Raw genomic sequence first — 10,365 nt, 5'->3', positions numbered from 1 at the left:
AAACATTCACAGTTAACACCAAAATGAGCAATTGTAGTAATCTGTACAATCTTTAATGCTTTATTAACTTTTAGGATCACCCTGTATTTACTTAATGCCCTACCTGGATAGGATTTATGAATCTCAGCATAAGATATTTAACAAAAGGAATTGCGAAAAACAGGATTAAAAAAACAATATGATAGTAAAAGTACGCTTTCTTTGTAGTATGGAGTCAAGCTCATCCATTACTATAATTAAGAAAAGTGGTATTTTAAATAATTATATTCTTATATGATAAATCGAAATACAGGAAGATGGATGCAAGATAACACGCCTATCCAATTTTTTTTTTACTCCACAAATTACAAAATAAAAGTCAAATATCTATTTGTCTGCTTAATCACTATTAAAAATGTGCTTTATTGATGACAAGGCTGTGTTCTAGTTTCTATTTATATACTTTGAACAGCCATGACCTTAAACATCACCGCAGTGGTATTATGGGTTACCTTCTGGTTGAGCCTCTGGCATTTAGCTGAAAACACCAGAGATAATCAGCCTTTCCCAATGACTTCACTAATAAGTAAAACATACAAAGTAATAGAACATCCATCCTTTAAAATTGATTACAAAGCTTCACGTCCTTGCCTTTCTTCACATTTTCAAAATAGACATGCATGGCCAAATACCTAAAGTGTTGCGACACGTGAAAAAATCGTGTCGATGTTGCATTTGGCCTTTGTCCAATAGGAAGGAAACCCTCATCTTTGAGAAGCGGAACAGGGTAGTTGCTGCACATTTCAGCAAAACAGGAAATTTCTTGTTTCCTTCGCTGCTTATATCAAAAGCTTGTACTACAACACATGCAGCGCACAATTCAGTGTATGTTCACGCACAAAACACCGGGTTGCCACAGTTTTACATTGAGGTACCAGGATGTTGTGGCCTTGATAAAGAATAACAGGGCATAGAATAACACTCCAACAGGGCATAGAAATTCTATGTGACTGCCATAATGTTATGGATAATACTACGCAGGGAATTATATCAATCTGAAGACATGAATATCTCAAACTACCTGATTTGACTGATTAGGTACTTCTTAAGTGCTTTCACTAATGCTTTGATGTGATCATTTATTCGTCAATGATGTCCATTTTGATGTGATTCAAGTAAAACTGTTAAATCTTTAAAACTGATTACCCTTCACAAATGGACTGTACATTTTTCTCATGGAATTGCAACCTATTATTATAATGACATTGAAACATCAGTAGGACGTGGGCCTTAGATATTTCTTTTTGATTGAGTTTTCTATCACTTTAGGTTTCAGAGTGAATAATATAATCATTGAAATACCCACAAAAGAAATGCAAAGAGGTACAAAAAGGAGAATGTACCAGAGAATAGATTCTCCATATTCCTCATGACAAAAAAATGCCTGGGCATGGCTAATGCTGTGTGTTTGGAAAAGATCCATACATTCGATTTCCGACTGTCCGACCATATGGATTGTCTTTGTGGCTTCAAAGGTCCTAAACCACTCAGTTTTGCAACAGTTGAATGGATTTCCAGTGAGAAACACAGTTTGAAGTTTAGATGCTAATCTATTAGCTTGCGTTGGAGGAATTGTGGTCAGCTTGTTTTCCCTCAAATCAAGCTCTTTTAAGTCAAGATGCAAAATTGAAACTGGAAGATGTGCAAGAGAGTTGCAAGAAATATTCAGAGACTTAAGATTGGAAAAATCTGTCAAGTCTAAATCACCCATGCCAGTGTTTCCCAAACCTAGGTGGTTTAACCTTCCACTCAGAATTCTTATTGATTGTTCCCCTTTTAGTCCAGGGTTTTCAGAAAGTTCTAAATGTGTCAGGGAGAGTCCAGAAAATGCAAAAGGTGGAATTCTTGCAAGGTGACACCCCTTAAGGTAAAGCTTTCTTAAGGACATGTTGGTTTTCCAGGATGCACTCGCATTGCCCTCGTCTTCCTCGGGAAGGCATATGCCAATGTTGTTGTAGCTGAGGTCTACTGACCTAAGACTTGGCAAGGTAAACAAAAGTCCTGAGGAGGAGCAGTCTAGCTCGTTCATGCTAACGTTGACGTACGTCAAATTGCTTAGAGTTCTCAACGTAACGTCATCCGCTACAATCTCTTTCAGTCCGTTGTTGCTAATGTCAAATTCGTACAAGCTACCGGAGAATTGCTCCAAGGTTAGATTTAAGTTTTCCAGACAGTTGGTGCACATTCGCAGTCTGGATAGCAAAGGCATTTTGTGGATGAATTCGTGTGGGAAGTAACGCAACTGATTTCCTCGTAGATCTAAAATCTCTACCGAGGAGATGTCACCGTGAAGGCTATCGTCCCAAAGTTTAGCCGTAATGTTGTCAGTGTTCCTTCGCAGGTTGTAGAACTTGACAGTGGTAGTCAAGTTGGGGAATGTGGCATTGTCATCCAGGTGCTCGTAAAAACTCACAACGTTGTGGGACAGGTACAGATTGCGTAAGCGACTGACGGTAGGTAAGAACGGAAAGAACAGCAGTTTGTTATCGGATAGATCAAGCGTCTCGATTTGGAAAGTGTCGTTAATGTCCTGCCTGGAAATGAACCATTCGATGAAGTTGTGGCTAGCGTTGAGGACTACCAGCTGGGTATTGTGGAAGTCCATTAGGCACGGCAGATAATTGAGGGCCAAATTGAGTCGCTGTAATCTGGGCGTGCTGTCAAATGCGTTGTCAATCTCAAACAGCAGGTTCCTCTGCAAATCCAGTTCTTTGAGCTGGTGAAGATCCCTGAAAGAGCTCTCGTCCAAGCGGCGTAGGAGATTCCCCGAGAGATTTAGATACTCCAGGGATGTAAGATTTTCAAGAAGGGCGGTAGCCATCACTTCATCCAACTTATTAACTGATAGGTCTAAATATTTTAGATGGCGCAATGTTTTTAAAGCACTGCTAGTTTCTAAGTAACTCATTTCCAGATTGTTATTTGCAAAGTTAAGGCCTTTTAACAATTTGGAATTTTGAAAAGTGTTGGGGTGTAATTTCTCCAGGTGGTTGCAGGCTAAACTGAGGGTAGTGAGCGAGGGATAATGAAGAGAGTTCTCTGGTAGTGTCTTGATGAGATTATGATTTAGCTGAAGCTCTTCAGTGCTGTCCGGTAGTCCCACAGGTACAGATGTCAGGTTATAGTTGTTGCAGAGAGCTGTTCTTTGTGTCTGGTGGCAAAACACACAATGTTTGCTTCAATGTGTTGATATAGTGTCCTGAGAAACTAAAAGTTTGGTGAAAATAACGCGTGACTTTGTCATAGATTGATTTTACAATACACAATCGAATAATAGTCATTCATTTACCATAAGCGGCACTACAGGAGGTTTTTGTGCATCTGCAGGCACAACTTAGTTACCACAATCAAAAGTTTATTCATCTGTTATGGTACCAAAGGTATTTCGTCAATTTAATAAATGTATGAACTTTTCCCTTATTTCACTAAGATAGAAAAGACAGATGGTGGTTTCACTTTTTTTAATGGAACAATTTATCATTTTAGATTCATACAGAACTAGCTATTGTATGAAACGATTTGAAGGAGAAAAATAAAGGGATTATAGTTGGTGTGAAATATTATTGTAGTATATTTTTCCCAAGGGAACAGAATATAGAATGAAGTAATGTTTGTTATATGATAAGAGAGCTTACCAGCTTGCACTGACTGTGTTGAGGATGACTTGAGGCTGGTGTGAGGATGGCCAACATGGGTAGTAATAAGCAAAAGAGGATGGATGAAGGGCCGTGAACTGTCATTTTAACATCCTCGCTGTTTGGATAACATGGAAAAAAGAAAGAAATGCATTTCATGGAGTGATTTTTCTTTCCCCCGCGCCCCCGTTTTTCAATCCTATCGAAACAAAAGTTTCATTACGTTATTTTGGTCTAATCACTGTGTGTCTATGTAAAGCAAAACATACTCAAACAGCCCTACTATTCTCAATTCAATGTAACATTACTGTAATAATCCGAGTCACATTTTTAGTATACTTAGTTTGTGTTTATGATTTTAAAAATAAGGGCGGCCCGGAGGAAGAGTGGTTAGCATGTCGGCCCCAAAGTGGGAGACCTGGGTTCAAACCCAGGTCGGTCCACCTGCGTGGGTTTTAGGACTTTCTGTTTTAGGATCAAATTAAAATGAAGAGTATAGCTGTTTATTAAATTTCCTGAATTTCCCCCTTTTAAATCAATAATTGTCATTTTTTAATCCATTTTTTCTGTGTTTTTAGTTCAAAAATCATTTTGTAAAATCTAAAAATATATTTTAAAAACCTAAAATAAACAACATTGTTTTAGCTCTATAAAAAACTGAATATTCAGGCCTTTTAATCCAGTTCTTTTAATCCATATAATCTAAATATTATATCTAAAATGGTCCGGCCCACGTGAAATCAAGTTGTCGTTAAAGCGGCCTGCGAACCAACCCAAGTCTGACACCCTTACTCTTAATTGAGTGTGAGCATGAATGGTTGTCCGTGTCCTTGCGCCCTGCGATTGGCTGGCCACCAATTCAGGGTGTCCCCTGCCTGAAGCCCGAAGTCAGCTGGGATAGGCTCCAGCACCCCCCGCACCCTAGTGAGGATAAAGCAGTTCCAAAAATGAGATGTGTGATCAGGTGCATTATTCCAATAGATAAACATAACAAAAATGATCTTTCTTGTGGCTAATTAGACTTTCCTAGGAAAAACGTGCATGAACTTACAGTGGTGGTTAGGTGTGGATTCCCCAAGCCACTGATGCATGCTCCCCCGACCATATCGCTGCCTCGCGCTCCGCTGTAGTATTCTAATGTGTGGTCTTCATCCGTCGTCCTCTGATAAAGACACTGACACCTGTTTTACTATTCACGGAAGCATGTAGCGGAAACCAAGTCACATGGACAAGCTGTAATCACAAAGAGGTTCTCGAGCTTGAGAAGCTACAGGAAGGCAACTACTGCTCAACTTCTTCCTTGCCAGGGTCCAGGCGTTATATCTCACCATTAGAAATTGCGATCGCAGCTACCACCACAAAAACCTTGCATTCACACACACACACACCGATGACACTCTTTTGACACACTCGTAGTCTACTCTGATTAGGCAGCACACTGGAGAGGAAACCAGTCAATGTACACGCCCTTCCTGCTGTTTGAGGCCTGCTGCTGTAACACTAAAAAACAACAACTATTAGTATAGTTAGTATTCAATCATAAGACACTATCAATAAATAGGTTTACTGCTATAGGCCATGGTTAATAGGAAGCCTTTAGAGGCCAATCAGAGAGAATCAGTAGCCATCTTCACTACACGTGTATAGTTTGTATTGATTACATTTAATATACTGTTGTTGTAATCATATTTTGACCCAATTTTTTTCACCTGACCAGAAAAGTAGAGAACAGAAAAAAGGAAGTTATGTAATATGCCCACCTATGATCTAGTCATATAGGCCATGAGTATGGCAATAATAACTGATACATATGAAGGATTTCAATAAGGCCGATGTATATGTATGTGTAATGCACATATACAGGATGCATAGGAATTTGTTCTGGAAAAATTAGTTTATGCTTTTTGGTTAAAAAAAATCTTACATTGTTATACTGTATATATTTTTTATATCATAATATATCTCACTCAATAGGCTAAAGGCAATATCAATAATGAACATACTGTATACATTTTAATGTCTTAAAATGATCTCCGTACTACCTCTGTACATTCATTTGTTTTAATGACAACGTATAGTATTTCTTTATGTAGTACAATGTAGTACAACCGTTTAATAATTTCCTAAATGTTCATTCTCATAGAAATTCAATTACTAGATTAGGAGGTGCAAGGCCATAAGGCAGTTATTACAAACTGTAATCAGAGCATGTCTCGTGTTGTTTTGACTAAATGTGATTCTGAGGCACTATTGTTTGCCGAGCTTCGGGGATTAAGGCTGTGATGAGGAACAGCACAATATGTAAATCTCTGTTCTATTTTCGAAGACTGAGTAGGTGGAAAAATAGTTGCTGTAGTGGAGGAATATGGGACATTTTCCTGCAAAAAAACAAAACAAAAAACACTTCCTCTTCTGTGTCTATACTGTGTATCCAGGCACATATTTTCTTCATAATTGGTTTGTGTTTAAAGTAGCAATATTTCCAAACGAGCTCATTTGAGCGAATTCAGTGAGGTTGTACAAATACGTTGCTTTTCGACCCTAAGGTTATCAAACAGACATTATCCCCTCCCCTAAACACATTTTTGTGTATGTATAGTAATTTATGTAAAGGAGTTGATTTAGTACTTAAATAAGAATATTAAAAAATGTTTTTTAAACATTAGTAACTGCACCTATACATATTCACAGCTTAATTACTTTTACCAGCTCTTGAATAGTAGAAATTCATTGGTAAAGTACTATCTCGCATACTTAAGGTAATTGCTCACTGACCTCTTGTGGAATATCTTATAAAATGAGAAGTCAGAATGCTTGAGAGATACCAGTAATTCTGACGAAATAACAGATGGAGAAATAGATTACAAAACTACCAAATTCAGCCTAGCGAGACGTCCAGTATTCATTTTATTAACGAGTAAATCCTCCCACATCTTAAAGGAACCAACAAGCTGTCTGGAGTGACATCGAGAATCACTTTATTTTTTATTCTCCAGCTTGAAAACTGTACATTATCTAATAGTACCATGGATAAAACAGAAAAATAAATAGTATAGTGTAATACTATGGTACCACATTAAAATGACACTGTCCCGACATACAATTATAACTGTCCCCACACCAATTTCCATGCACAAAAATGACAAAAGTCAGATTGAGTTGATGTGGCATACTTGATATAAATATTAAACGGGGATTTTTATCAAGCTGTTACCTAAACCCATACAACAGTGAGGTTTATTACATTAAAATGTAGTATTGTAGTGTGTGCCGCAGTTTATAATCATTCAGCTGGACCTTTAAATCTGTGGTACATGTTCAGCACTGAATATTGTAAAAAGGTGATATATTTGGATGTAAATGCAGTCTTAACTAAATTGGGTTAGCTCCCACGCTGACATATACATAAACAGTCCTTTTTAAAGCCCAAACATTTGACTCAGGATTCATGTTGAGTAGGTGTACAAATGTTAACAACCCTCATTGTGCATGTAAAAGGGCTGCTTTGGTGATTTGGCCTCCGCAATCTTGAAATAAATATGTGGCTCCTAGCCATCCAGTGGTTTCCCCAAGTACACCATCGTGACCTCAGTGTTGCCGTAGACTGCAGAGACAGCAGGAAACAGGCAGGCCTTTGGTAGTCCCCGAAATGCGACTCCCAGAAACTCAAAACCCCGCTCAAAGGCTAATGTCTTATCATCCATGTCGAGAATCACTCGTATTCTCTCCCCAATCTGCAGAGAATAACAAAACGGGATAGTTTTAATTAACAGGTATTTTCCATTAAAAAAACATGAATATGTGTAGTATAGCCAAAACTCTATACTGTACAGCCACAAATGACGGGTACACGGTCGATTGGTCGTCGGTCTTTTGGTCGTCGGTCTTTTGGTCGCCGATCTTTTGGTTCAGATTCTTTTGGTCGCCCGGAAGGTAAGTGATAATTACCATTTAAATCGTTGCTCAAATTCCCTAAATACAAACTGCAAGTTACTATTTAGTCATACTTAATGCCCTAGTAATTATTAGGCTAAAGAAAAGCTCAAAATTTCCCAGACTTTTATTGTTTTTTGTTGGAGAACTTGTTAAGACCCTGACTGACGTAGCTTCTTAAAGGGACAACGCATGTACATGCAAAGTCTTATACACTCACACGTCAGCTCAGTGAAACTGCTCATTGCCATTGTTGGCTTTTATTGATGCGTAGACCGTGTTGTTTTACCTTGTTTTGTTGCCGGTCTTTTGGTCGTCGGTCTTTTGGTCGTCGGTCTTTTGGTCGCCTTTCTTTTGGTCGCCTTTCTTTTGGTCGCCCGTTGTCGCGGTCGGGGCGACCAAAAGACCGTCGACCAATTGCCCGCACATGCAAATGACATGTATATATAAATGTTTTAATTTTTTGTGTCCTTCTCAGTTGCTTAAACACATAAAATTGTAAATCTGAGTGTATTTAAAGGTTGGAACAGCTTCAGAGTTTACTCTTGTTGTGTTTGCTTATATTGTATTGTTTTTCTAGACAGAAAAAGGGTAAAAACAGATAAAGAACGAATATAAAGTGATAGTGTTGCAAAAACATAGTAATTGAATATGCTACCTATAATAACTTATGTTGATATCCCATGTTTTTCATTTTGGGAAAAGTCTCCCTAAGAATGTCTGAGACTGAATCCATTTCCCTTTCTCCACATACCATTGTGTGTATTAAAAAAAGTCACAAATATTGTGTGCAGATTTCAAAAGAGCTCTGCTATCGAAAATTTGGCCGAACCAGTTTGGTTTAAAACCACCGTGTTGCTGTAAAACATGTTAGTGCAAGGTCAATTTAAATTCTAATGCTAATCACTTGTATGTAGGTCCTACCTGATATTTTGGTGCATTGTTACACTGCGGAAAGTTCCCGTTCACCTCTCCATTGTGGAGAAGGTTGTTGTCAACCAGGTTCCAGCCCCAACTTTGGTCATCACTGCCCAGAAGTGCCACATAGCCTTGGCACTGCATGGATGCCCGCTTGGTGGCAATGCCGATAACTGCCACAGTGCCCAGCGGACCTTCCCACCAGATCTCCCAAGCGTGTCGGCCCTCCGTAAAGCCGATCTTGCCCCTCGCTCCGTCTGTGCTCTGAGCGATGGGGTTGCGGTGCAGAGTGAATCCATTCTTCTTGACGTACACGTTACGAGAGCAGTCATTGGAGCTCAGGGCGTGTTGGTAGGATTTGAGCTAGAAGCAGAATACAATTGTCAGGATTCATAAGAATTTACACATGGAGTTGCTATAGTCTATATACATGAAAAAATACAAACATATACATCTGTATCGGGACCTGCGGGCTGTATTAAAAAGAAATTGATGCATTTTCACATCAAAAGTTTGTACAAATATTACAAGATCAGCACAAATTTCTATACATTAAATAAGGTATTTACAATATCTAGCAACATATTTTCCAAAATTAACCCAGCGTGTTCCAAAATCTGGAATTTTGAAGCTCACAATTGTTACCCAAGTTACTGATAGCTAACTACGGGTCCATCTATCTTATCTGCTGCTTGTCCTCATTAAAGTTAGGGGCTTAGATGAATACCATCAAATCATTTGTGAGAGCAAAAAGCACCTCTTGATTGGTATCTAGCCAATGGCAGGATAAGACCATTTACAATAATGCCCATTACGTAGATCGCGGTCTATCGGTAGATTGCCAAGGAACTCTCGGTAGATCGCCAAGGTACTATTGGTAGATCGCATGACAATAACATTTCGATCCTTATCCTCTGTCGGTTTCCTTAGCTAGGCTCATGAATCGAGAGTGGATTTTCACCCCTGATCCTCCCATACATGTTGATGGAGTCTAACGTCAGTTATATCAACATAAATTATTGCTGTGCTTTGTCAGTGGCCTGTAAAAAAGGTAGATCATGGAAGGTTAACTCCTGGAAGAGTAGATCTTAGAGGAATAAGGTTTGAACACTCCTGACCTACATTCTTAGTTGTGGACAGTTTTTAATGAATTACATTTATACAATTTAATTGACTATCATTAACAGCAACAATCTATTGAAGTGTTAAGGCCTGACAATGAATGATCGTCTTGTTGGGGGCTATTCATTTACAGTATATGTGCAAATTCCAGATGTTAAACCCACCTTGCCCTTGTATGAGGGGAGGTTGCACAGAATGTCAGACCGCAGAGCTTCTTCACTAAGAGTTCGAGCGCCCAGGCTGCGCCACACCTCGCTGTTTTCATCCGCCAGAGTGTTGTTCCAATGCCAGCACACCAACGAACACCAAGTCAAATCTGCTAGGTCTAAATACGAGAAAATGTGTTCCAGGACCCTCACAGGTAGCCTCCCCGCCACCCCTGCTCCTCCCCCGGATGCCGCAGCGTGAACACCGGCGGAGCTGCAACTAGCTCCGGCTGCTGCGCCCAGACCAGAGGAGCCTCCGCCAGCAGCCCCCGACATGATTGTCCCCCCTGCTTGCAAAACCAGTGAAAACCGTCACCTAAAACCGCAAAATGATCCAGATCTTTCAATTCAATCTCGACATTTTAGCTGTTGACATCTAAATGGGCGATCCTGCTAGCACAACAGTAGGGATCCCATTCTTCCCAGTTCGAAGGCTGAAGGGAAATGATGCGTAAACGTCCTTGAAGAGAACTAAATACCTATTGAAATTAAGATTATAAATGGAAATATGA

The 10,365-nt window shown here is 39.3% G+C and overlaps 2 protein-coding genes across 2 annotated transcripts; both read right to left on the bottom strand.

Annotated features, from left to right (window-relative positions):
• Nucleotides 1-372: 372 nt before the first annotated feature.
• Nucleotides 373-5,042, bottom strand: nrros (negative regulator of reactive oxygen species). Its single transcript, XM_077624504.1, has 3 exons — nucleotides 4,726-5,042; nucleotides 3,675-3,792; nucleotides 373-3,190 (listed from the first exon to the last, which is right to left on the bottom strand). Exons 2-3 carry the CDS (start codon nucleotides 3,777-3,779, stop codon nucleotides 1,253-1,255), a joined length of 2,043 nt encoding a protein of 680 aa, XP_077480630.1. The 5' UTR covers nucleotides 3,780-3,792; nucleotides 4,726-5,042; the 3' UTR covers nucleotides 373-1,252.
• A 1,588-nt stretch (nucleotides 5,043-6,630) lies between these two features.
• Nucleotides 6,631-10,317, bottom strand: fbxo45 (F-box protein 45). Its single transcript, XM_077624570.1, has 3 exons — nucleotides 9,812-10,317; nucleotides 8,532-8,888; nucleotides 6,631-7,408 (listed from the first exon to the last, which is right to left on the bottom strand). The coding sequence occupies exons 1-3, from the start codon at nucleotides 10,127-10,129 to the stop codon at nucleotides 7,223-7,225; spliced, it is 861 nt and encodes a 286-aa protein (XP_077480696.1). The 5' UTR covers nucleotides 10,130-10,317; the 3' UTR covers nucleotides 6,631-7,222.
• Between the last annotated feature and the right edge of the window lie 48 nt (nucleotides 10,318-10,365).

Source organism: Stigmatopora argus, chromosome 17 (assembly GCF_051989625.1).
Source record: "Stigmatopora argus isolate UIUO_Sarg chromosome 17, RoL_Sarg_1.0, whole genome shotgun sequence".
Lineage (NCBI taxonomy): Eukaryota > Metazoa > Chordata > Actinopteri > Syngnathiformes > Syngnathidae > Stigmatopora > Stigmatopora argus.
This window is presented reverse-complemented; position numbering and strand designations above follow the sequence as displayed.

Excerpts from the sequence above, each read along its gene's own strand:
- nrros (XM_077624504.1), bottom strand. The coding sequence starts at position 3,779 with ATGACAGTTCACGGCCCTTCATCCATCCTCTTTTGCTTATTACTACCC. Across the intron at positions 3,191-3,674 it reads AACACAGTCAGTGCAAGCTG|ACACAAAGAACAGCTCTCTG; the intron begins GTAAGCTCTCTT and ends TTTTGCCACCAG.
- fbxo45 (XM_077624570.1), bottom strand. The coding sequence starts at position 10,129 with ATGTCGGGGGCTGCTGGCGGAGGCTCCTCTGGTCTGGGCGCAGCAGCC. Across the intron at positions 8,889-9,811 it reads TCCCCTCATACAAGGGCAAG|CTCAAATCCTACCAACACGC; the intron begins GTGGGTTTAACA and ends TTCTGCTTCTAG. Across the intron at positions 7,409-8,531 it reads ACAATGCACCAAAATATCAG|ATTGGGGAGAGAATACGAGT; the intron begins GTAGGACCTACA and ends TATTCTCTGCAG.